Raw genomic sequence first — 27,957 nt, 5'->3', positions numbered from 1 at the left:
ACAAAATTAAATGTAAATTTTGAGACTCTAAGTCAAGATAGAGGTGGGAGTTCTAAGCTCACTGTTGATGATGAAGAAGATTTGATCTATGTGAGCTACAGGAAAGCCAGGAAGATCCAGGTTTTTTCAACAGCAGGTGGGCAAGCACTCAGGGAGATACCATGCAACGGGTATGAACCTTGGCAAATCACTAGTTACGATGGCTCTCTGATCACTACATCAGATGATACTATCAGATTGATAGACAAAGAAGGTACTGTACAACATGAATTAAAGAAACCGGGCAGTCGCCTTTATGCTACTCTATCTCAAGGTGATACAATCTTGATAGCCAAAGTGAAGCATGATGAAGGTTTGGTGAGAATTGACGAATATACAAATGAACTAAGGCAATTCCGAAAACTTGTAAATGATTACAAGATTGAGAAGCCTAAGAGAGAATGGTATTATATCCAGCAGTACCGATCAGGAGAGATCGCTTTCTGCACCCCTGATAGACTCTACATTTTCCACTGAAAATAATGGATGACATCAATCTTGATGCAGTATGATATCATCATCTTGTATAAAGGAAATGTATGATATTATACAAATATATCATGGCTTTGAGAAAGTATAGTTGGAATTATCCATCCGAGGTTGGATCGGCAATTACTATTTTACCCGAGAGGCAAAGCCCCATGGAAAAATAGTAACATTGACAGTCCTACCGACGATTAATGTTTCCACTATGCTTTCGAAAGAAACGCCTGATATATTTGTTTTATATCCCTATTTAACTTGTGGGCCTAGTCCTTGCTGATGTTTAACCAATATAACGTTAGACCAAATCTAACGTTGCCGGACCTAGTCCTATTCTAGGCCTGTCGAACAAAATGCTAATCAGTTCTTTGGTAGGCTGCGCGCGGCTTCTACCCGATGAGACGTCCGCTGCGCTGCGTTGCTGCAGAGTGCAGTTGCATTCAAAATGTAAATAAACACGCGCAGGTTAAATATATGCTATAAAAATTAGTATCGGTTCTTGACTCACATTGTTGGGTATGTTTATTCTATTAAATTTAAGGATCCCGTATGAATGGCGGTCGGAATTATATTTTATGCATTGTAATCAAGACCCAACTCCACACTGATTTTTCAGATAATCGATAAGTACTAGTAATTTGAGGAAGAGCTTGTAATTGACTTTATTTTATTGCGGATGATGGGTCAAGTCAGGGCGCATGCGCAGTTTAGCGTTGAGAAAAAATATCGAGTTATTTCCAGCGATGTGTTTTCCTATTGAAATTATACTTTGCTATATAATCACGAATTGACCAATCGCTTATCAAGAATAGTCATGAATATTCATAACACGGACATAACAGCTAATAATTTCCCCTTTCTGGTCATACTGGTTGTAGAATCATGTGTACAGAAGTATATTAACAGATACCACAGACCATTTTCAACTCCTTTCTCACACCCCCCCCCCCCCAAAGAAAACCTTATACCCCAAAACATTACGTTGCCTATCACGTTACATTTTTTAAGCTGTTTGCATTTACAAATAAGCATCTTGTATTCAAAATAATGTTTCGTTTATCCGATATGTTATTGTAAAGTGAAAAGCTATACAGAGTCTATTTCAATCAGTTGACATTTAGATTTGGTCAGGATTTGTTTATTGATAAATGAAGAAGAGAATTGTTATTCTCTTTCAATATCATTCTCAATACACACAGTTTTTTATGTTTTAGAATGGAAAAACGTAGGCCCTGTTTTTTTAAATCAATCGTTGCCACGTAGAAGCAGCAGTTACAAGAATTACTTCCGACTATTCTCATTCGAGATACAGGCCTGTATTCGTTTAAAACAAATATCTCCACCTTTTTGTTTTGTCTGAACTGTCCAATGTTGTACAGTAATTTCTGTGGAAAATACGCAGCAGTCTGAACTTCCATGAACAAATTTAGAACAATCGCCATGAACGAAGAAAAATGTTTTACCCATATCTGAGTTAGAAAACCATACTTTCTTGAAAAGAGATTTGAAAATTATATTTGACACAAAGAATATCGTGTAAAGACACACTTCGTTTTTATATTTTCAAAAAGGAGGAGAAATATGAAAATAAAAATGTGTTTCTTTTAGAATAATGATTCCATTTTGCTAAATGTCGACCGTTTTTCTCATTTAATCTACTGTTTGGCTTTGCAGATACAGTAATTTATTTCAATATCAGAATTTAGTAAGACTACCTTTTTTAGTGGTTGCGATAGTGACATGATAACCAACCGTCATTTCAAAGAGTGTGAAGTATTGCATTTAATATATTAAATGTTTATATACTTTTATATCCACGATCATGACGTATATCTTTTAAAAAGAAATCTAGATTTATTCCCAATATTCGAGGATTGGCACAGTTGTAACAAGTATAATCCTATTTTATCTATTTATTGTGGCTGATCGCGATATTTTGATAATGTGAATATTGTAAATAAGAATATAATTACTTCATTAAGATTATAGAAGAGAAAACATATAAAATGAAATGACATACACCAACAGATACCCAACGTAAACCTAAATTTGATGTTCTATACGTTATTTACTTTGTCTGTTTTTATGGCTGCTTGCAATATCGTAATACTAGAATATCATAAATAAGAACCAAAGGTTACGTTATTGTTTATATACACTGTTAGAAAATTTATCCTTAAAATAAAAGAAGTTCCTGCAGCAGACTCTCGAGAATACCTGTAATCTTACCAGACTGTGTAATCTTACAGAAAATTAGTATTTGGTGTATGGAACCTTACAAATTTCCTTGAATAAAACATCCTTTCCATCTTTTTAAACAGACCTTTTCTGTTAAATGGCAGAAAATTTCCTCACAGAATGATTCTGTTATTGCTTTTTGCAAAATCTTCTGTGTTTTTTCTGTAAAATCAGTTATTTTTTAACTGTTACAGTGTAGGGAAGCAAAATATGCATATATATATATAACCACGTCAGTATATATTGTAAGTAAACTGATATTGGTGATTTTTCATCTTCTGTCTGATTTATAACTGCTAATAATATCTTGATAATGTGAATATTAATCCAGATATGATAAAGTGCACAGCACCACGTTAAGAGTGCTCGACTATACATGTATAGGAGAAATACACAAACAGGTAGAAATTGGTATGACTCCATGCACTACAGATGTTTTTCGTATGAACAGCAAAAAGTTTATGTATGGGAAATTCATGAAAGACTGTGCCTAAGGAGACATGGCCAGTACATGATGCGAATATTAAAAAAAAGCTCACAATATAAGGGTTACAGGAGTTAAAAACATGTATATAACGGGAAGTACAAATTATATTAGTAATTACTTTACATGCTTTACGTACATTTGTAAACTTAAATTTGATATCGTAATTTTTGTTTGTTCAATTTTTATGACCGCTTGCGATATCATAATTCTAATACTATACACAACAAAAAAGTAAGTCCCCCCTTGAACAAACATCAATAATTTCCGAACCAATGCGAGTTTTTTAAATATATTTTTACATGAGCGTGTAGGTAATTTTATAAGCTCCCCTCTGAATAAATGTTATGGACGTATTTTACGTCATGCTTCAGTGAGCGCCGTCGGAAGGCAAAAATGCCACTTTTCAAAAGTCACAAGTCAAATATCATGACTTTGATTCCATTTCATAGGAACTGATTCCACATTTTCATCATGAAAAATAGTCAGAAGGCTTCTAAAAGGTACTTTCTAAAAGACGATACAACTTTTTTGGCAAAATTTCAAGGTTGAATAAACACAAGTCCAAATTTGCTATAATTGGATTTTTCCACATTTTTATCAATAAAAATGATCGAATATGATGACAATTGTATTTGGGAACAGTATCTACAACAATATTCATCGTTTCACGGTTCGATGAACATTTATTTAAAACAATAAATACGATTTTCAAATATCATAGGCAAGTATTGTGTCATTTTGGTAATTGAAACTGATCTTATATCATTTTTTTTCTTTATGTTCATGAACAATTAACATGCTTCAATGATTCAAAGGCGTTTAATCACGCTTGAATGAACATGTTAAATGTGATAAGCTCTTTTTTACGTTATTGGAAAAAAGGCAATTTATAACTATGGATATCTGTCACAAACCTTCTTGCATGGTTCATTTGATTTGATTTTTATGAAAATCCCGATGTTTAATGCATCAGTGAGCACACAATATTCGAAAATTATGCAAATGAGAAGAAAGTTCAAGGCCTGGGCCCCACTCTGTGCCGTATCGAATCGTTATTTTGGTGTACGTGCCTTTTGGATAGTGTTACTCTGAAGCAATGTGCGAAGTTTCATGAAATAACTGTTGGCAGAAGTAACAAAAACCGTCCATGAAACAAACCCTTGATTTCATATTTGTTAAATTTTTCACTTCCTCTCTCATAGACTTGTGTACAATATGAGTGCATATGTTTAAGAATAAGTAGCCCCTTATTCAATATGGTGGAACTTTTTCTCAAGGCTGTCTTTAGCAATGTCATTTGGCAGTAGTGGTTAATCAACCTATGGGCAGAATTCTGTGCAAAAATGAAATCGATTTGTTTATTCATGGATGAGTGAGCACACATCAAAGTGGGAGAATGGGTATTTTCAATGTCACAGACTCATTTTAAAGGGTAATAAGTTGAATATTGGGGGCAAATTTGGTTTCAAATAAGACTTTAATTGCTGTTGTTTTTATCATCCATCATTTCTATCACCAAACACTTTCCGAACTTTTAACATCTTCATGGTTGAGCGAGCACATTCGAAAACTTAGGAATGAATACTCTTTATACTGCATAAATGTATTCTTTTCCAACAATTTCTCAAGATCAGTTTAATTTATGGACAAATCAGGGGTGGATCCAGAATTTAAAAATGGGGAAGGGGCCTGTAATCGGGGTAGCCAACATTTTCAAATTATAATAAGACCTAACAAGTTGTAGAGGATACTACCAAAACCCCTATGATGATACGTCACAATACAGGGGCCGCAGAACGGTTTTCAAAGTTTGGGGAGGTGCTGATCCAAAAGTGTGGGGCTGACCATGCAAAAAATCACAATCGTATGGTCAATTTTTCATTTTTGTAAATGCTTTTGGAAAGAATTGGGGGCCCCCAGCCCCCCCCCCACCCCGCTTCGGCGGCCCCTGCAATATTGTGCTCACTCAACCATGAACATACGATATCAAAATTGTGTGTGGAGTGGCTAAATGATGGATAGTAAAACAGCATTACCACCATAAAATTCACCTAAAAGCAACTTTTGCCCAACTTTGTATTTGCACAATCTGAAAAACGACTCTTGTGACTTTCAAAAATGGTCATTTTTAATTCCATCTTTAATTATTCATGCATGACTCAACCGATCAATCTCATTTTTCTCCAGGAGTTGCTTAATGAGTGTAGAAAACTACCTACGAAATATCATATCTCAAAATAATTCCGTTCAAAAGTTACATCAATTTGATTTAGGGGGACTTACTTTTTTTGTTGTGTATATATACATGTATAATACTCGATAAGAATCAAAGGTTTCTTCATCTTGCATTATAGGGGTAAAAAAACATGTGCATGTATATATAACGAGAACTGCGAGAAGTACTGAAGTATACATATTTATATCAGTATGTGCGAAAACTTAAACTTTCATGTTTATTTGTAATGTTTATTTTTCAGTAGATATATAGCTGCTTGAGATACTGTAATAATTTGAATAGAATGAAGTAGTGATGGATCCAGGAAGAGTTACATCCGACCCGTGCCCCCTCACCCCACCCCTTGAGAGTCATAACAAAATTTGTAAGGGGAATATGTTGTGCAGACGCAAGCGAGGACATTTTTCTTGCTTGTCAAATTTTTCCTGACATTGGAAGTGAAGATTTTTTTGTCAGCGGGGGCGTGGTAATTTTTTTTTATTATATTTATTTATTTATTTATTTATTTATTATTATTAATATTTTTGGGGGTCCGCCCCTGGTATAAAGAGTAGTTAAAGCTTATTTTAATTAGGAGTACAGGTGTCATAAATTCTACCGCCAATCTTTGGCAGCTGGTTTCTAATCAAAATAATGACCAGTGGGTAAGGTCGTTCCAGAACATGGACCTATAGGTTGAAAATGGACCTATAGGTCCATGTTCATGAACGAGTTTTCTTTGAACCTACAAAAATACAGCTCCATTCATGTAGACTTGTACATGTTATATGGTAAATGTTTGTTTGATTGATTTTCTTCAAGTTTTGTGATGATTATTTCTTAAGTATGTCTTCCACACGAATGTCCATTTGTGTTATGAATCTATTGTTCAAGGGGGGATGATTTTTTTTGTGTCATCCCCCACCTTGAATAGTATGACGTCAAGGTTCGACACCAGTGGTCTTTCGACAATTAAAAGATGCATTTGGCATCTTGTTTAGTGATAAGCCTTTGATGGTTAAAAGAAAAAAATGATGGTATATTGATTTGTTGTTTTCTGCAGCAATAAATAAACCTAGTTTGTACTCTATTTGAATATTGTATTTTTTGAAATAATCAAATTACTTATCGCTATGTAGGAATTTACGGGACCAAACACCTGACGATATGTGTTACTCAGAAAACAGTGATTGGGATTATATATTTTATCGTCTTCATACTAATTCTTTGTTTGGAAGTAGAGAACAGTTAAGATTAGAACATATCTATTTCTTACAGCCAGGTTCGTACAAAATAGGCAGCCACGCGTCATAACAACAATGCATTTTATGTGAATACACTAGCTTGTAATGTATAGCCCGTACTAATAGTACTAATATTTGAAGCGTGAACAGTTTAAGAGTAGTTTCTTACAGACAAGTATGGTGTCAAAATTGACTAAAGTAGTGTATAGACAGGCAGACCCATGTCATATAATTCTGTGGAAGTGTTGAGTGAAATTCTTTTCACGCCTGGGGTCAGAAACTGTTGTTTAGGCATGAAATTGCAAGTTGTTGATGATTTAAAGTCCATAGTATAGTTGAAATTAGACTCATATTCTAACATTCCTAAGTAAGAGACAATCATGGCGCTTAATCCATTTGAAGGGTGAATTCTAATATTCACTAAGAGCCAGTACATTAAAAAAGGGCATGGCCGTACGCAGCCAACGCCCCCCCCCCCCGAAATTTTGAAAACTTGCATTTTCTTTACCGATTAAAAATATGACAAAATTCACCACAAATATGAACAAAATTCTTCAATTTCAATTTAGTAAATGCAAAACTACCCCCAGCATTCTCGGTAGCTTTTTCAGATTGTTCCAATCTTCTTGCCCCCTCCCCGGAATAAAAAAAATCTGCATACGGCCATGAAAAAATATATTACACTTGAATGTTCCATTGATGGTTCGTATTATCTAAAAACTGGAGAAACCTATACACACGTAGCATCCATACCATTGTCGACAAGAGCTGCCTTAGTTACTGTTTTATTTTCATGTACTATTTTTCAAGAAAAGGTTCATGCACTTTGAATTTAATGAAAAAGAATAAAGTACCCTTTCTTTAAAAATGACATTGAGTTTGCTTTATTTTGTTTTGAAATTGAAGAATTGCAGTTTGCCCACGCTTTTCTTTTCTTTTCCTTTCCTTTCGTTTCTTTTTCTCTGGACATGATGACTCCACGCGTCCCCCAGACCCAACGCCATGAAAGGAAAATAAAAATGAAAAACGCTACAAGTTGAAATAAACTGTAACGTTATAAAATATTTTTCTCTGTGTATTTATCCATTCATTTATTTAAAACTTTTAACTATTTTCGTTACTTTATTTGTGTGTTTGGGTGTGTGTGTGTATGTGTGGGGAAGGAAATGTGAGGGAAATTTTATGCATATATATACACATATATATATATATATATATATATATATATATATATATGTACACTGTACAAAAAAGTGCTAATTAAGCACCTAAAGTGATTGTATAGTGACTGCACCACGAGTGCTGATTTTCTAGTTTAAATTTTAATTGAAAAATCAGCACGCGTAGTGCAGTCACTATGCAAGCTAAATTAGCACTTCATTTTTACAGTATATATATATATATATATATATATATATATATATATATATATATATATATATATATATATATATATATATATATATATATATATATATATATATATATATAAATATATATATATATATATGTATAAATTTAAACTAGAAAGTGAGCAGTCGTAGTGCAGTCACTATATACAACCACTGTAAGTGCTAAATTAACACTTCATTTTTTACATATATATTTTTCATATAAATAGTCTGAACACGAATTACCAAACAGCTATTATAGTGAGCAATAACAGAGCGTATAAGCAAGACAAACTGTACTGAGACTGCATAAACTACATGTAATACTATTCATGTAGCAAGTTCACTAACATTCCGGACTGTTCAAACTGTGTCCGAGATCTTCAAGTATTAAGTAACGGATCAAGGGCCTAACTTTAGAGGTGAGTGGATTAATAAAATATCTAAATGTGCATTTTCATTATGAGCCCTTAGGTATAGTTAGAAACAAACTGATACATGTACATGAGTTCATTAAAGCCTGTGTATAGCTTTGGTAAAGGGTCAATAATGTGATTTATAATCGAATATCATCTAATATGACAGTCTTACTGAAGCATAGAGTCCATTAGATATTTTTCCAACTGTACTTCTCTGAGAAAATTTCAAATATTCAAATCTTGTATATATAGCGCCCTCTCTCGGCGATGCTTGTTTTAAATTTAAAAAATGGGCATTCAAGCACTTATCTTATAAATTTAGTGATTAGATATCCAAAATTTACATACAAAGAACATATCTTGAAAGTTGCAGCCCATTCCATGATTTGGAATAGGATTTAATTGAAAGACAAAAACACACAGATATTTTAATTTGATCGGGTGACCCGATCAAGTTAAATTTCCATGTAAAATCGCAAAATTTATCCTGTAAAACACATTTTCATTTCATATCCTCCACATCATAAATGTTATAGGGCATATCCATTCATATTAGCTAGCAATGAATTGGAATAGTGATAGGTGCATTTAGTGGATTTACCAAAACTATACACGAGCTTTAACATAAAGCGATCTTTCGCTGGGTTATCCCCACGGGTTATCCTGGGACTGGAGTGTACCCCCGAGTGTACCAATATTCCAGCAGATATACCATATTTATGACCGTCAAGTTCGTTGGGTATGTAATACATACATACATTATACTAAAATATGATTTTTTTTACTGAAAGTGCAGTATACAGTGCATATCAAAAAAAGTTTACACTTAGAAAAAAATCCTGTGAAATTATCCATTTGTAATATCCTGAAGTTTTTTTCCACATTTTAACATTAAAAGAGATCCATTATAGCAAATGACAATGTAACTGTTCAAAAAATATTTCCGCTTGAGTGAGCACAACTCACTTTTGAAAGTTAGTGAAAAATGATTTGCGCAGAACTTTGAAAGAGTTATGCGAATAAAAGTAGACCTTCAATCATGAAGAACACGTTGAATTTAGCTAGTAAAATTGATCTGAAGATATCTTTTACCCTTTTTAACTTGCTTCCTTGTCCAAAACACTTCGAAGAGTGCATTGCGCCCCACCCACCCCCTCGCACACGGAGGCTTTCGTGCCGATATTTGCTTTACAATGACCTGTGATTTACATGAAATGGCTTAGGCTTGATTTTCATTTTGTTAATCATTGTCAAGCTTGGAAAAAGTGTGGAGAAACAAGTATCAAATGAAAAAGAAAATGTATACCCACTTTAAATAATTAAAAAATGCTGGAGATGTGTAATATAAACTTTTGTTCAGATTAAGTTATGTCCTAAGATCCAGCTGACACAAAAAGGGTAGAGGTTGTGCTTACTATGTGTTGAAATATCAATTTGGGTGGCAAAATTGTTACAAAATGCTTGAATGTATCCGTTTTATTTCAATTGACTAAAAGTGCAAGGGAAATATATGAAAAATGTTTCGCATGCAGGGTAAGTTTGACTTCGCCCTTTCTCCTTGACACAGCGTGAAAACGAGCATTTCTGCGCAAACAGATTTCTGCGAGCTTTACGAAAATGGACAGTGCTCACTGAAGTGTACATTCTGTCAAAACTTTTACTTTCATTGGATAGACGAGACCCAAACCCAAAATTGTATTTGAAAAAATTGCCAACATGTTGAATATTTTTTAATTCCCAGGGCTTTTTCAAAGTGTAAACTTTTTTTTGGATACGCACTGTATATTCTAGGGTGTCTAGGTATACTCCGAGAATCTGACATGCAGATGGCACCTGGGTACCCTGGCGTGTCATGGGCAATTTCTTTTTATTGATGTCATATTAGCCACACCTATTTTCCGCATTCCTCTTAATGATGACTTTTCTATTTTACAAAATAAAATATCCTGATTTGAACTTTGAAATGAAACCAGAGAAAAATTAACCGAGTATGAATATATGAATCGCATGACACTAGGTTTAGACCATCTGCATGTCATTTTTTAGGTTAAATTTGGGGACAAAACGGAAATATCATTCCATATCTAATTTGCAAGTATGGAGCTTAGAAATAATTTAATATTATGATGTGGGGTAGGGAAAAATGTTCAATATATATGCATATATATATATGTATATATATATATATATATATATATATATATATATATATATATATATATATATATATATAGCGCTTTACCAAAAATAACTAATAATAATAATTACATTAAACAACACTTAAATTATATCTACGGGACTGGTGCCTGATCTTAATGCCCTGTTCACCCGCAGTTTAATATATATACATGTATATAAATATATATATATATATATATATATATATAAGATGGAGCAGGAAACCATTCTTAGCTTTCTTTCATTAAGAACGAGATAGAATAGTTGTAGAATAGCTGTATGATGAAATGACAATAGCCAAGCACCACTTACCGACTTAAGGTGTTTAGAGAAATCCGAGTAGAAATCCTCTGATATATTCAAAATGTTCCAAATATTGCACCATCCCAATATTTGACACAATATACACAAAATCACACAGATATTATCACACAAATTAACTTGGCTATATCACAAGCAGTATTTTGGATTTTAATTCTCTTGGTGAAATGACGGAGGAAAGGGGGTAGTACGAAGACTTGAATATGAGATGAGGTGGAAGAGACAATGTATGAAGTTTAGTCCAGATGAGATGATAGAAGCCCACAAAAGTATTAAGTTGACTAAATAGATAAAGAGGCTTTTAAATTTTTTTTACAATTTTTTTAGAAAAGATAATTTCTTCTATTAAAAGCCTCTTTATTTTTCTATTTTTTTTTATTGTCCGCGGCGGACTGCATTTGTACAGTTTATATTAATGAGTCAGAAAGAAGAGGATCGAGGGTATTGAATTCCAGTTCATCGTGACTTAGCCGTGAACCAGAATAGCCTGGCGGGCAGTCGCTGCCCGGCAAGCAGTAGATGGGAGGTTCGAATACCACTGGTTCCTTTTTCCGACTTATGATTTTCATAATATATCGAGCATGCGGTCTTAAACACAAAGTAGTAATGACGCAAATTTGTTTACAAATTATAATTTCTCCTGTTAAAAACATTTAATTATTTCATAGTAATTTTCAAAGACAGCACTGCTGCTATATTGATTCGTATATTTGGCTTATTTAAATATTCATGTCATTTATATTTTATGATGGTATGTTTTACTTACTGTGTTGGAAAAATGAATAAAATGAATGAATGAATGCAGGCGAGACTGCCAGAAGCGCTCCACTTGTTAAGAGACGGGATCAGGGGCAGGAAACGATCTGATATGAAAAAAAAACAAAGGTCAGGTGTGACTCTTACTTATAGGACCGTATTCTTAAAGGGGAATCCAACCCAAATAAAAACTTGTTTTTATAAGAAAAGGAAAAATCAGACAAGTTGATAGGTGAAAGTTTGAACAATATTGGACAAATAACAAGAAAGTTATGAATTTTTAAAAGTTGTAAATATTGGTAATCACTATACCCATGGAGACTTCAAATTGGCTGCTTGTGTAATGTCATAGTGATGTAAGGCAAGGACTACTCTTCCATGTACTCCAATACATATTCTGGCTAAAATGTCATTTTCCCCAAAAGTTCTATTTCAAATTATATTTTTCTTTCATGTGGACATTAAACAACTATTACCTGGGTTATATTTAGATCAGTGGCGTAGACCTGGGGGATGATCCCTAGCTGGGTCATACTTATATATATATATATATATATATATATATATATATATGTATATATATATATATGTGTATATATATATGTATATATATATTAGATATACATATATATATATGTATATTATATATACATATATATATATATATATATATATATACATGTATATATATATATATATATGTATATATATATATATATATATATATATATAATTTATAAAGAATGAAGGAGAACGTTTTATGAAAGCAACTGCTCTGAAAGGGAGTGATTAAGCGACACTTTCTTAAATCTGTAATGAAATATTTTGAACTTATCTCCTTTGCAAATACACAATTATTATAAGGAAATGTACTTGGTGAAACTCTGAATAACGATCCTTAAATGTATATGACGACGCAAGACAGTTGTTATTACTTAAAACTTGCAAGTTGTAAATGCATATAAGATGATTGACTCTGAATAAAAGTCCAAATTTGATCATGTTTGTCATTGCTGTACGTTATGATTATTACTGCTATTATTATTGATTGATTTTAACTAGCATTCATTGCTTTATTACTCTATAGTTTTGCTTCTTCCCCCACAGAAACCTGGGGGGATGATTGTACACACCATCCCCCCCACCTAAAATTCTGGGGGGATGCATTCCCTCCATCCCCCCGCTATCTACGCCCCTGATTTAGATTACTGCCCCAGGGGAATGAGTACTTATAGGAGAAAACCACAAATCCCTGATAATAAAGTACATGGCCTATGGGAAAGTTGTCCTTGCCCCTTGTCATAATTTACTTACCCAGTTGCCAATTTGAAATATACATGGTATTAGTGATCTCAAATTTAAAGCGGCTATAACTTTCTTATTGCTTGTCCGATTTCTTTCAACTTTCACCATTCTGTTTAATTCATTTTTCTCCTTCCCAACACAACATTCTATGGCCAAGGCTGGATTCCCCTTTAAGTCAGGTTTATTTCAAACTCTGGTTTTAAGTTGTGGTTTAATTATGGAAAGGCAGTTGTTAAATAAATCTCTAACAGTATAGAGTAATATATCAGATCATTTGACTCCCAAAACATTATTTAGTGCCTAGGAAGGATGAGTGTGACAGTTGTCTTCACCATTAAATAATCAGTAAAGAGCATAGTAAACATGAGGAGCATTCACTGTAAACAAAATTTTGAAACGTTTGGCTTCCAATAATTTTAGCACAGAATTGGACCATGGTCTAAGTTAAACCCGTCTTCAAAATACGGGCCATAGAGTTAATTATCCCCGGGGTAAACCTCTTTAATGTTGATGTAAGTTAAACGATAAAAATATATCCAATACTACATGTGTCATGTTTTCTTAACTGTCTTTCATTTTGCTGTATTCTAGAATTCTAACCATGGCCGATACAAGAAATGCCATCTCCCAGAGTATGGAGTGTCCTGTGTGTCTTTCTACATTCACCGATCCCAAGATCCTGTCTTGTTCTCACACTTTTTGCAAGACTTGCTTGGACAACCTCTTAGAGTGTCACGGTAACTGTCAGATCCAATGCCCTGTCTGCAGAGCTGTAACCCAGGTCCCAAACCAAGATGTTGGCAAACTACAGGCAAATCTTGTTTTGAAGAATCTTATAGAGGATATGAAATTTCATCCGCAGATTTGCACAAATTGTAAATCCGATGAAAAGCCCCATGCTGTTGTCTACTGCCAAGACTGTGGAAAGTATCTCTGCACCTCTTGTCTTAACAAGCACTCCCAGTGGGAAGGCTTTATCGATCATGAAGTCATTGCCATGAGTGAGATCTCATCAGGAAAGGTGTCTGTACGTAGATATCGCAAATGCAGGAAACACCCGAAAGAAGATGAGGAGTGCTTCTGTTCCAGCTGCAGGAGATTCACATGCTTCAGGTGTGTTGTCATGGAACATAAAGACGAGGGGCATCAGGTCATCGAAGCAGCTGCTTATGAGGATAAACACATGAAGAGCATTGAAGACCTGAAATCAAAGGTGGACAAGAAACAATCATGCTTTCAGAAGTTCATTGAATTCATAGATGAACAGATGAAGAGTGTTGACAATACTAAGAAACAGTGTACAAATGACATCAACAGAGCATATTATGAAGCAGTCCGGCAGTTGACAGAGAAGAGAGAAAGCCTACTAAGAGAAGTCAAAGAAACGACCGAAGGAGTAGAGAAAGAACTAGAAAGCATGAAGACCACGGCTCAGAAGCACATCAATCAGTTGACGACCATTGCTGACATGGTAACCAATAGAACAAAGATACCGCTAGATATGGATACTCTGGCTGCACATGACACTCTATGTAAAGATTTGCGAGAGCTCTTTGATCAAGAGGATCCTGACTACGAGCAGCCAAGAAAATCAAGCAAGAAGGGGAAAAGTGTAGGTTTTGAGAGAAACATTGGAAAGGATGAGCTAGGCCTTGGACAGATAGTTAATGTGATTGAAAAGAACGTCACTTTGCCTACTGAGGGTAGCCTTAGTGACATGGTTATTACACCAGACGGTAGGATGACAGTAGGATGTTGGACAGGTGGCATGAATATCTTCTCTGCTGATGGTCAGCTTCAGCAAACAGTTCTGAAGGATGTTAACATTTATGGTGTAGGATTCCTCTCTGATGGCCGATGTGTTGTGATTAACACGTCGAACAATATCACACTGTACACAACAGATATATCAGAGTACACAAAATTGAATGTAATGTTTCAGACTCTGAGTGAAGATGAAGGTGGGTTTCCTGAAATCACTGTTGATGATCATGATCTGATCTATGTGCGCTACTGGAAAGCCAAGAAGATTCAGGTATTTTCAACAGCAGGTGGGCAAGCAATCAGGGAGATACCATGTAACGGGTATGTACCACAGCAAATCACTAGTTACCATGGTTCTCTGATCACTACTTCAGATGATACTATCAGATTGATAGATAAAGAGGGTGCTGTACAACATGAATTAACGAAACCGGGTAGCGACCTTTATGCCGCTGTATCTCAATGGAATACAATCCTGATAGCCCAGGTGAAGCATGGTGAAGGTTTGGTGAGCATTGACGAGTATACAAATGAACTAAGGTACATTCGAAGCCTCGTTACTAATTACAAGATTGAGAAGCCTGAGAGAGACTGGTATAACCTACAGCAGTACCGATCGGGAGAGATCGCTTTCTGTACCCCGGATAGACTCTACATATTCCACAGAATAGAAGGGATGACATGACATCAGTATTGAGGCGTGGTATGATGTCATCATCTTGTATAAGAGAAAAGTGTGATATCCACTAATAATTTCCCCTTTCTGTAAGATCATGTGTACACATGTGGTGTATATGTGAACATATACCACAGATCATTCCCAACTCCTTTCCCACCCCCCCCCCCAAAAAAAAAAATCCCCCCAAACATTACGTTGCCTATCACGTTACTTTTTCAACCTGTTTACCAGTAAGCATCTTGGATTTCAAAAAATTATTGTATGTCTGATATGTAAGTTTAAACTATAAATGAATACAGAGTTCTATTTTCATAGCATGTTAGGGTTTTGTTTACTAATTAACGAAAAAAGTTATTCTCTTTGAATAAATATTCTCAATACACACATTTTGTAATGTTTTAGAATGGCAAAAACATAAGCCCTGATTTTCTAATCAATCTGAAGCAGCAGTTACAAGAATAAATTTGACTTTTCTCATTCGACATACAGTCATGTACAAACAGGCCTGTATTCGTTTAAAACAACCATCTCCAACTTTTTGTTTGTCTGAATTGTTCTGTACTGTACAGTAATTTCTGTGGGAAATACGTAGCTATCTGAACTTATAATTAAACAAAAGTCAGAACAATAGTCATGAAAGGAGGTAACTATTGGAATTTGTTTACCCATTTCTTAGTTACAAAACCAAACTTTCTTGAAAAGGGATTTGGAAATTATATTTGAAATACAGAACATCATGTAAAGACACTCTTCATTTTTATGTTTTTAAAAAAAGGAGGAGAAATGTGAAAGAGCAAAATTTGTTTCTTTTTAAATTATCACCCCATTTTCCTTAAACGTCGACCGTTTTTCTCATTTAATCTGCTGTTTGCATAAATTTACTTTAATCAGAATTTTAGTAAGCTTCCATTTTTAAGTGGTTGCGACAGTGACAAGATTTCCAAGAGTGTTGCATTTAATATATCAAATGTTTATATACTTTATCCACTATCATGACGTATATCTGTTAAAAAATCTAGATTTTCATGATTGGCACAGCTGTAGCAAGTACACCTGTAGTCTTATTTTATTCGGGTTTTTGTTCATAGCTGATCGCGATATAATGTGAACATTGTAAATATAATTATTTCATTAAGATTATAGGGAAGAAAACATGTAGCATGAAATGTATCACACCACTAGATACGTCACGTAAACCTAAATTTGATGTTCTATATATGTTATTTGTTTTGTGTGTTTTTATGGCTGCTCGCGATATCGTAATAACTAGAATATTATAGATAAGAACCAAAGGTTACTTTATTGTTTATATAGGGTAGAAAGCATGCATATATATACCCACAATAGTAGATATTGTAAGTAACTGATATTGGAGATTTTACATTTGGTTTGTCTGTTTTATGCTTGTAATATCTTAATAATGTGAATATTATAAATAATGATAATGTCATATTTACCCAGGGTAGCCACTCCAGTTAGGAAACTGCTCTACCAGCGGGCCTGCATAAAAGATGTTATTATTCCCTTCTCCAATCTTAATGCTGAACGACTTTAGCAAAAAGGCAGAAGGTTCCATATTTATAAGTCGACAAAGTCGGGGATTGAACCCAGGACCTCCCGTTCATGAGGCGGACGCTCTACCACTGAGCCACCATGCCCGGTAAATACGAAAGAAAGCTCACAATATTTGGATTATACTGAAGTTGTAAAAATGTACATGTATAAAACGAAACGTATACATTTCATTAGAAGATGGCCACGGAACGGTTTTCGAAGTGGGGGGGCTGACTATGCAAAAAATCAATTTTACATTTTTTATACACGGTTTTGGGAAAAAAAGTGGGGGGAGGGGCTGAAGCCCTTCCAGCCACGCCCACTTCCGCCGCCCTGATTTTTTAAACTAAAATTTGATATCATAATTTTTGTTTGCTTATTTTTGTCTCCCCTGCATAGCAGAGCGAGAATATAGGCACAGCTTTTCCGACGACGCACAGTGGGCCGGGGCGAAACAAAAGTGCGCCAAAAGTCATTTTGGGCAATTTCAAAATTTTTAATTTTTGTCATGCCCAGCTGAAAGACAACACTTTGAAGAATACTTCAGCAAAATATTTTATTCGGGAATTGCATAAAGGTCGTTAATTTCCTACCTCAAATCGTAAAATGTGACATTTTGCGAAATGCCGCGTATATGACAACTTAGTTGAAAAACAAGCAATTTCACGGGAGGTTCTTCATGTAGGAATCTGAAATGGCACCCACATAATCCTGATATATTCTTTTTTCGTGTGAAATGGTTCAAAGTAGATAAAAGACACATTTCAGGAGGTTTATAGGATTATTATTCCTCGAAATAGGCTGATAATCGATGTTTTTTGCATTTACATTAGAAACGTTTATATTTCCGTAGATTTCCGTTTAAATTCTATCATCATCGTTTTGCCAGATGTCTAAGCTTTAAAAGTCGATATCAAATTTAGCTGCCCGTTTTTGCCCGTTTTCATGTTAGAGCCGATTTTACTTGGCACAACACCCCCCAAAACCTGTTAAAAATGGTCATTTTTATACCGCGCAGTCATCGCAGCGCACCGTGTGGGGGTACATTGCCGTTCATTTTTGCACGGCGAGGACGATTCTCCTTCCATTCCATGAAAAAGACATGAATTTCAGGCATAATGCAAACAAAATAAAGGTTGAAAACGCATATATGGGCTACCCGCCCCTCTTCCAGAGATAAAATTTACTTGTAGAATAATTTCAGCCCAAAACCCTACTCACAGTAAAACATTCGTGGTCCTATATACTCTGCGTTTTACCCAAGTCTACACCGCTTGATAAAGCACGGTTAATATTTTTCAGATTTTAAAGTATTTTTTTAATCTAATGATCCTTTTGATGCCATATAATTATTTTCAGGATCTCATAAACACTTGTTAGGCATGTGAAAAGCATAAACCAACATTCACTCTGGTCAATCTTAAAGTAACACATAACACAAAGTTTATATACTACACACTGTTTAGCGTAATTTGTCTTTTCACAGATAGGTTTTAAGTAGCCAATCAAAATTTGATATCAAAGTGACGTCATATCGGCTTTAAATTATGTTCAGTCGATTCTACGCCCAAAATTACCCTTAATCAACATGTTGAAATAAAAATATAACACAGAATATAATTTTGGCGCACTTTCAACTCATTCTGGCCCACTGTGCGACGGCGTCGTCAACACTGAAATCTTAGCCAAGGTTAAGTCATATGAAACTTAGACAAAAGGGTAATAGTGTATTACTGAAGAGCCTGTTTGAAGTTCAGGTCACATGACCAAGATCAAAGGTCACTTCGGGTCAACGAATTTTGAACATGTTGGGGGTATTAAGGAATTGTAATAAATTTGAAAATTTATGGATCTATTTAATGAAACTAAGACAAGAGAGCGATTAAGTAGCCCTTCACGTCCTGTTCTAGTTTCGGATTACATGACCAAGGTAATAGATCCTTTATGTTCAAAGAACTTTAATAATATTCGGGGTATTTGTGGAATTGTCGTCATAACTTTAAAATTTTATGGATCTAGTTCATGAAATTTGGACATAAGAGTGACTATATGGATCGTAAAATATCCTGTGCACGTTTCAGGTCCGATGATCAAGATTAGAGGCCACTTGTGGTCAAAGAACTTTGGCCGTGTTGGGGGTATTTGCTGCATTGGCATCATAACTAATAGTTTATGGATCAACACATGCAGAACATAAAGCATACACATAAGGGTAATAAAGTATGTTTTACACACGTCTTAGGTCACATGATCATGGTCAAAGGGCATGTTGGGTCAATGTACATCGTACTGTATTATCATAATAATGAGTGTTTTTTGGGTGAAGAATTATTCATTAGCATATGCAGGCGAGATTGTCAGAGGCATTCCACTTGTTTATGACTGCTTGCGATGTCATAATTCTGATACTATACTGTAATACTCGATAAGAATCAAAGCTTTCTTCATCTTGGATTTTATGGGTAAAACACATGTGCAAGTATTAACGAGAACTGCGAGAAGTACTGAAGTATACATATATACAGTAATATTACATAGCGTATGTAGGTTCGAATCAGTGATAGGTCATTACGCCATCACGTGACCATAGCTGCGAGGATCGCATTTGTTATATTCCTGGGGTGGTATTCTGTAACTCTGTCATAACTTTTATCATAAATTTTGTCATTTCTCTCCGAGATGTGACACCGCTATGATTGTCACAAATCGGTATTCTGAACATTGTCTTTTCCTTGTCATATCTCTCAAAATTCCCGCCCATCTTTTCGGAAGCAATCCAATCAAAATCATCGTTAGTTCCCAGTGGGAGCCCTTCTAGCCAATAGGAATGCCCCGTGACAGGAAGGGGATATCCCCAATTCTGTTTCTGGCATCGCGCAACTACGCGAATATTGATGCGCTTAATTACAAAGAGAGACAGGGAGCTGTGAAGGATTTTAGAGGAGAAGTAGAAAAATAAGGAAAACAGAGAAAAAAGGGAGAAATTAATATGTAGGGCCTAACTAATTGTAGCATGACAAAATAATTCTAAAAATTGTCGTGGATGATGAGTGAAACTTATGCCACAATCTAATCTAAATGGTATCGTTATATGCTTGACATTCAGTCGGCAGGGTATCGGGATATTTGGTACTAAAAGATATGACAAAATTTATGACTGCTACCCCCTGTCATAACTTTTGTCATATCTTTTGCTTGTATAAAAGGATTACGCGCATCAAAGCCGCGTATTTTTGGTGCGCGCCAAAGAGATAAGACAAAATTTATGACAATTTTTGTGACAAAAGTTATGACATCCACCAGAATACCGATTTTGTCATATCTCTGAGATAAGATAAAATATGGAGATAAGACAATGTTCAGAATACCGCCCCGGCCAGGTTTTCACGTCACCTCAGGGAATATACTGCGTGTATTTTCAATTGCTGCGTTATATTCACTAAGGTGACGTCACTCTCTGCATACAAGTTGCGTAACAAGTGTAAAAATGTACGCGCTAATGTTAACGCGTCGATTGAATGAAGAACGCGCTTGATGTATTATAAAAAAAAATCTATTATGACGTAGATGGATCAGGGGAGCGTTTCATGAAAGGACTTGTCAGACGTTTTATCCGACAAGTCCTGTTTTATCCGACAGTTACTCTAGTAACAGTGCTTCTCAACCAATCAGAATCCAGGAAAGTTGTCAGATCTGACAACTTGTCGGACGAAAATATTGATGAAACGCCCCCCAGAGCTGAAGCAAGAATTTCGGGTTTGAGCCAGATGATGAATGCAATTTCTGATGGCGAACCCACATGTACTATATAATATAACAGATATTGCCTGGTCTATCGTTTTAATAAATAACATTTCAACTCCCCTCCGAAGCTATATTTTTCCCTCGGGATAATATTTTCCCTCAGCGCTGCGCGCTTCGGGCAAAATATAATCCCTTGGGAAAAATATAACTCCGTCGGGGAGAGGAAATGTTATATTCTAGGTAGGCAATATCTGTATATTAGTAACTGTGCGAAAGCTTAACTTACACGTTTATTTGTTTTATTTTTCAGTAAATGTATGGTTTCTTGAGATATCGTAATAATTTGAATAGTATGAAGTAGTGACGGATCGGAAGGGGTACATCCGGCCCGCGTGGCCCCCTTCCCCCCCCCCCCTTCCCCTTGAGAGTCGCAACAAAGTTTGTAAGGGGGGGGATTGTTGTGCATACGCAAGCGAGGACATTTTTTGTTCTTGTCAAGACCTCTTTTGTGAAGGAGGGGGGGGGGGGGGGCTTGTCATTTATTTGTTTTTTCCTGTCAAATTTTTCCTGACATAAATCATCATTAATTGGAAGTGAAGGTTTTTGTCAGCGGGGTCGTGTTCATTTTCATTTATTATTTTTTTTTGCTGGTCAATTTTTGTCCTGACATAATTAATCACCATTTATTACGAGTGAAGACTTTTTTGGAAGGGGGGGGATCCACCACTGGTATAAAAAATAAGTTAAAGCTTACTTCAATTAGGAGTACGTACAGGTGTACGAACTCCTAAATAAATAAAATCTTCCATCAATCTTTGGAAGCTGAATGGTTTCTAATAAAATTAATGACCAGTGGTTACGGTCGTTCCAGAATCAGTTTTCTTTTAACCTACAAAATACAGGTCCATTCTGGTAGGTTTATACATGTTACATGGTAAAGGTGTGTTTGATTTTCTTAAAGTTTTATGATGATTATTTCACAAAAATGTCTTCTGCAAATTGTTAAGTAGGAATTTACGAGAACAGCCGCCTGATTTGATGTTTGTTACTCATAAAACAGCAATTTGGATTATATGTTTTATCGTCTTTATACTAATGCTTTATTCGGAAGCAGAAAATACATATTTCTTACAGCGAGTCATACAAAATAGGCAGCCACACGTTCTCAAAACAATGTATTTAATGTGCATACACTACCTTGTAATATATACTAGTACTAATATTTGAAGGTTATCAGTTTAAGAGTAGTTTCTTACGGTTACACTTCGTAACTCCCAAGGTTCGTAATTCCGAAACACGTAAATTGCATATACCTCGATGTTCGTTAGTCCGAAAACGTACAAGGGTTCGTTGATCCGACCATTCGTGGCGTTGTTCCGAAGGTACGTGAGCCCGAAAACGAAATAAGGTTCGTTAATCATTTCGTTTTCGGACTAACGAACCTTCGGAATTACGAACCACACACTAACGAACTGTCGGAAATACGACCCTCCTTTCGTTTTCGGAATTACGAACCTCCTTTTTGAATTTTCTTTACATGATGACCTCTATCCCCACTAAAAAAAATTATAAAAAATGCCAAAGTTGAAATAAACCGCTAACATTTATGTATATTACGATAGAATTTTCCTTAGTGTATTTATTCAAATTCTAGTATCAAAAGAAATACATTACTTTGTGTATGTGGGGGAGGGGAGAGAGTGGATGGGTGTGTTTGAGCGTGTTTGTGAGAAAGGTAGTGAGAGATTGAGAGGGAGAAATGTGTGTGTGTATGTGAGCATGATCTTGGGAGAGGTAGAATGGTAAAGAAAATATGTGGGTGTGTATGTGAGCACGTCTCTGGAAGAGGTAGAATGAGAGAGAGAACATGTGGGGGTGTGTGTGTATTTCAGCATGTTTGTGGGAGAGGTAAAATGGGAGAGAGAAAGTGTGGCTGTGAGTGTATGTAAGCATGTTTGTGGGAGAGGTACATGTGGGTGTGTGTGTATTTGAGCATGTTTGTGGGAGAGGTAGAATGTGAAAGGGAATATGTGGGTGTGTGTGTGTATGTTTGTGGGAGAAATAGAACGGGAGAGAGAATATGTGGGTGTGTGTGTGTGTGAGCATGTTTGTGGGAGAGGTAGAATGGGAGAGAGGATTAATATGTGGGTGTATTTGAGCAAGTTTGTGAGAGATGGATTGGGAGAAAGTGTGTGGGTGTGTGTGTGAGCATGTCTGTAGGAGAGGTAGAATGAGGGGGGGGGAATGTGTGGGTGTCTGTGTGTGTATGTTTGTGGGAAAAGTAGAACGGGAGAGAGAATATGTGGGTGTGTGTGAGCAGGTTTGAGGGAGGTGTAAAATGGGAGAGAGAACATGTGGGTGTGTGTATGTGAGCATGTTTGTGGGAGAGGTAGAATGGGAGTGAGAATATGTGTGTGTGTGTGTATGTATGTTTGTGGGAGAGGTAGAATTGGAGAGAATATGTGTGTGTGTGTGTGTGAGCATGTTTGTGGGAGAGGTAGAATGGGAGAGAGGATTAATATGTGGGTGTATTTGAGCAAGTTTGTGAGAGATGGATTGGGAGAGTGTGTGGGTGTGTGTGTGAGCATGTTTGTAGGAGAGGTAGAATGAGGGGGGGGGAATGTGTGGGTGTCTGTGTGTAAAATGGGAGAGAGAACATGTGGGTGTGTGTATGTGAGCATGTTTGTGGGAGAGGTAGAATGGGAGTGAGAATATGTGTGTGTGTGTATGTAAGTATGTTTGTGGGAGAGGTAGAATGGGAGAGAGAATATGTGTGTGTGTGTATGTGAGCATGTTTGTGGGAGAGGGAATATGTGGGTGTGTGTGTGTGTATGTTCGTGGGAGAGGTAGAACGAGAGAGAGAATATGTGGGTGTGTGTGTATTTGAGCATGTTTGTGGGAGAGCTAGGAAGGTAGAGGGAATGTGTGTGTGTGAGCACGTTTGTGGGAGAGATAGAATGGGAGAGTGTTTGGGTGTTTGTGGGAGAGATTGTATGGGATAGAGAAAATGTGGGGGTGTGTGTGTATTTGAGCATGTTTGTGGGAGAGGTAAAATGGGAGAAAGTGTGGCTGTGGGTGTATGTAAGCATGTTTGTGGGAGAGGTACATGTGGGTGTGTGTGTATTTGAGCATGTTTGTGGGAGAGGTAGAATGTGAAAGGGAATATGTGGGTGTGTGTGTGTATGTTTGTGGGAGAAATAGAATGGGAGAGAGAATATGTGGGTGTGTGTGTGTGAGCATGTTTGTGGGAGATGGATTGGGAGAAAGTGTGTGGGTGTGTGTGTGAGCATGTTTGTAGGAGAGGTAGAATGAGGGGGGGGGAATGTGTGGGTGTCTGTGTGTGTATGTTTGTGGGAAAAGTAGAACGGGAGAGAGAATATGTGGGTGTGTGTGAGCAGGTTTGAGGGAGGTGTAAAATGGGAGAGAGAACATGTGGGTGTGTGTATGTGAGCATGTTTGTGGGAGAGGTAGAATGGGAGTGAGAATATGTGTGTGTGTGTGTATGTAAGTATGTTTGTGGGAGAGGTAGAATTGGAGAGAATATGTGTGTGTGAGCATGTTTGTGGGAGAGGTAGAATGGGAGAGAGGATTAATATGTGGGTGTATTTGAGCAAGTTTGTGAGAGATGGATTGGGAGAAAGTGTGTGGGTGTGTGTGTGAGCATGTTTGTAGGAGAGGTAGAATGAGGGGGGGAATGTGTGGGTGTCTGTGTGTGTATGTTTGTGGGAAATGTAGAAAGGGAGAGAGAATATGTGGGTGTGTGTGAATGTGAGCATGTTTGTGGGAGAGGTAGAATGGGAGTGAGAATATGTGTGTGTGTGTGTGTATGTAAGTATGTTTGTGGGAGAGGTAGAATGGGAGAGAGATTATGTGTGTGTGTGTATGTGAGCATGTTTGTGGGAGAGGGAATATGTGGGTGTGTGTGTGTGCATGTTCGTGGGAGAGGTAGGACGAGAGAGAGAATATGTGGGTGTGTGTGTATTTGAGCATGTTTGTGGGAGAGCTAGGAAGGTAGAGGGAATGTGTGTGTGTGAGCATGTTTGTGGGAGAGATAGAATGGGAGAGTGTTTGGTTGTTTGTGGGAGAGGTTGTATGGGATAGAGAAAATGTGGGTGTGTGTTTATGTGAGCATGTTTGTGGGAGGTGTATAATGGGAGAAAGTATGTGGATGTGTAATGACAGTTTTGTACATCTCAATATTCATTATTTGCCTCTAGATCAAATTTTAGTACCGGTATGTCTTAATATATGTACTTGGAGGCACATAGGAGGGTATTTCAACTCTACTCCATGGTCTACAATGACATATCACAAAGATTACGATTAAATATGTTTCTTTATTCTCAAAGAAATGAATTTACAAACGTACTATCACATAACACTGAAAATAGCCTCAAAATAAAGATTACACAAGGAAATATATAGATTAAATATGATTCATAATTCTCAGAGAAATTATACATGTACACAGTTTCATAAAGTCATGCCACTGGAAACATGCACATAAATATTAGTCCAGTCATTATTTGAAATATAAGGCATGGACCTCGTTGCCTCATACAAATTGCCACACATTCATGTTTTTTCTTCGGATATTTGGACCCTATACATATCCATATTACTATTTTTAAAAAGTCCTAATAAACCCATGCAGATGGTAAAAAGTTTAAATAAAGAAATTTGCCCTAACATTGCATGCATACATTCTGACAGAAATCACATATAAGTGTTTATATACACTCCATTAAAAATGGCAACATGTATGATTAGTCTAGATTAAAAGACCCTAATAAGAACAGGGACATCATAAAGCCTATCCTAATGTAAGAATGGGAACGAAATTCGTACAAACTTGCCCATGAGCTACCTCCAAACTGGTCTATCCCTATTTAGAAATATTTGGCAGGTATGAATTAGGGTCTTTCAATCTAGACTAGGGTAATGTAGAAATGTGCTTGCCAATGGGATAAATACACACTACTCTATGAATGCATTCAGAACATACATGATTTGGGGTTACCATTTGATTTTACAAAGTTGAGATTTCTTATAACTTTTGTATGTTAAAAGTCCATGAAGTCATTTAAGTCACTTCTGTCTTAATTTGTCTGAGATTTTTTTTCTTCAAATAATGACTGGACGTTAGAATACAAAAAGCAAAATCTTGCAATCGTAATACCTGCTTACATACACATGAATACATGAAAAAAGACTAGTAATGCTTTTGTAATATTCCACTATGATTCTTAATTTCTAGTACTATTCACTTGCTGGGATTGCATACCTGTCAGCATTGCAAACCCATAAACAGGGGCAATGGAATACAAACAAAATTAACAAAAAAAGTGGGGACATTGCTACCTCAGGTGATGGTGTGTTCATGCTACACTACACCAAATGCACAAACCACCTAAAGTACAATATTGCTAATCTTTTAACCCAGCCCTACAGACAAACTCTAATCTAAATAAGGGAACATGAGTATAATGGGTGATTTTCTTTTTTCTTTCCCAAAAATATGAACTGTCCCTATTAAATTGGGCCAGTTGACATGTGATGTGATTTGGGGCACAAATAAATTCATCCAGGAACTTGAACGCAGATCCAACTCATTTCATTTATTTTAAAGATCATTTTTTCTATTTATTGTAGAAGATCAAATCATTTGTATTGACCCCACATGTATCTAGCCGGAGGGGAGGGGGGGGGGGGTGTATAAAATGGAATAAGGTCTAGCTACATATATATCTTTTAAAAACCTGAAGATTTCTTCCAAAACGCAACTTTAAAAAAATGTTTGAATAAGAAAGCAATATATAATAAATTCCAGAAGCACCAAGATAAATTCACCTGAAATTAAGTGTGAAACAACAACAATTGTTCATGTCAATTTGTTGATATGAGCAAAGGATATATAGAAATATTTTAGTTGCCCATTTACAACTTCAGTGATTTATTGTGGAAAAAACAAGGCTTTGGATATATACATCAACTACATGACTAGTATAATACACCATACTAGCCAAACACATCTACATGTATGTCATCTATTAACTAATGGCATGGGGAAATATAATTTGCCAAGGTGCATACATTGATTGTCAAAAACAATACATGTGTTTAATATCATAATTTAAACAAGGCAAGAGCGATTTTGTGTCTCGCCCACTTGTGAAAATGACCAGAAATATCGTGATTTGCGAGGGCACGCAACAGAATTGTATCGAAACTTCATTGTGAAATGACTGGGATGATATCACTTGTCATAAGAGCCTTGCATGTAAACTTTAATGTTGACCTGAAAATGACCTTTGACCTTATCATGTGACCTCCGACTGCAGCATAACATGCAGGTCCCCCAAGTCCATCTACCATCCAAGTTTGGTTGAAAAGCGACTTACGGTTGCGGAGTTAGGTGTCATAATAGAGTCTTGCATGTAAACTTTAACGTTGACCTGAAAATGACCTTTGACCTTACCATGTGACCTCCGACTGCAGCATAACATGCAGGTCCCCCAAGTCCATCTACCATCCAAGTTTGGTTGAAAAGCGACTTACGGTTGCAGAGTTAGGTGTCATAATAGAGTCTTGCATGTAAACTTTAACGTTGACCTGAAAATGACCTTTGACCTTACCATGTGACCTCCGACTGCAGCATAACATGCAGGTCCCCCAAGTCCATCTACCATCCAAGTTTGGTTGAAAAGCGACTTACGGTTGAAGAGTTAGGTGTCATAATAGTCTTGCATGTAAACTTTATTGTTGACCTGAAAATGACCTTTGTCCTTACCATCTGACCTCAGACTGCAGCATAACATGCAAGTCCCCCAAGTCCATCTACCATCCAAGTTTGGTTGAAAAGAGACTTACGGTTGCGGAGTAAAGTGTCATAAGAGAGTCTTGCATGTAAACTTTAACGTTGACCTGAAAATGACCTTTGACCTTACCATGTGACCTCTGAGTGCAGCATAACATGCAGGTCCCCCAAGTCCATCTACCATCCAAGTTTGGTTGAAAAGCGACTTACGGTTGTGGAGTTATGTGTCATTAAGTTTGTGACGGACGGACGACAGACGACATTTGGATCCCTACATGTAAGTCTCGCCTTCACCTCTGGTGGGCGAGACAAAAATGATAATC

General features: G+C 36.2%; 1 protein-coding gene and 1 non-coding gene across 2 annotated transcripts; one reads left to right on the top strand and one right to left on the bottom strand.

Moving 5' to 3' along the window:
• The first annotated feature begins 8,437 nt into the window (after positions 1–8,437).
• LOC121421361 (tripartite motif-containing protein 2-like) lies at positions 8,438–15,676 on the top strand. The gene is made up of 2 exons (XM_041616058.1): positions 8,438–8,519; positions 13,668–15,676. Exon 2 carries the CDS (start codon positions 13,678–13,680, stop codon positions 15,523–15,525), a length of 1,848 nt encoding a protein of 615 aa, XP_041471992.1. The 5' UTR covers positions 8,438–8,519; positions 13,668–13,677; the 3' UTR covers positions 15,526–15,676.
• Positions 15,677–17,105: 1,429 nt separating this feature from the next.
• TRNAM-CAU lies at positions 17,106–17,177 on the bottom strand. The gene has a single exon. It is a non-coding gene; the product is annotated as a tRNA-Met (tRNA).
• Between the last annotated feature and the right edge of the window lie 10,780 nt (positions 17,178–27,957).

This window comes from Lytechinus variegatus, chromosome 9 (genome assembly GCF_018143015.1).
Source record: "Lytechinus variegatus isolate NC3 chromosome 9, Lvar_3.0, whole genome shotgun sequence".
Taxonomy (NCBI): Eukaryota; Metazoa; Echinodermata; class Echinoidea; order Temnopleuroida; family Toxopneustidae; genus Lytechinus; species Lytechinus variegatus.
The sequence above is the reverse complement of the archived record's forward strand: the minus strand, read 5'-3'. Positions and strand labels throughout refer to the sequence as shown.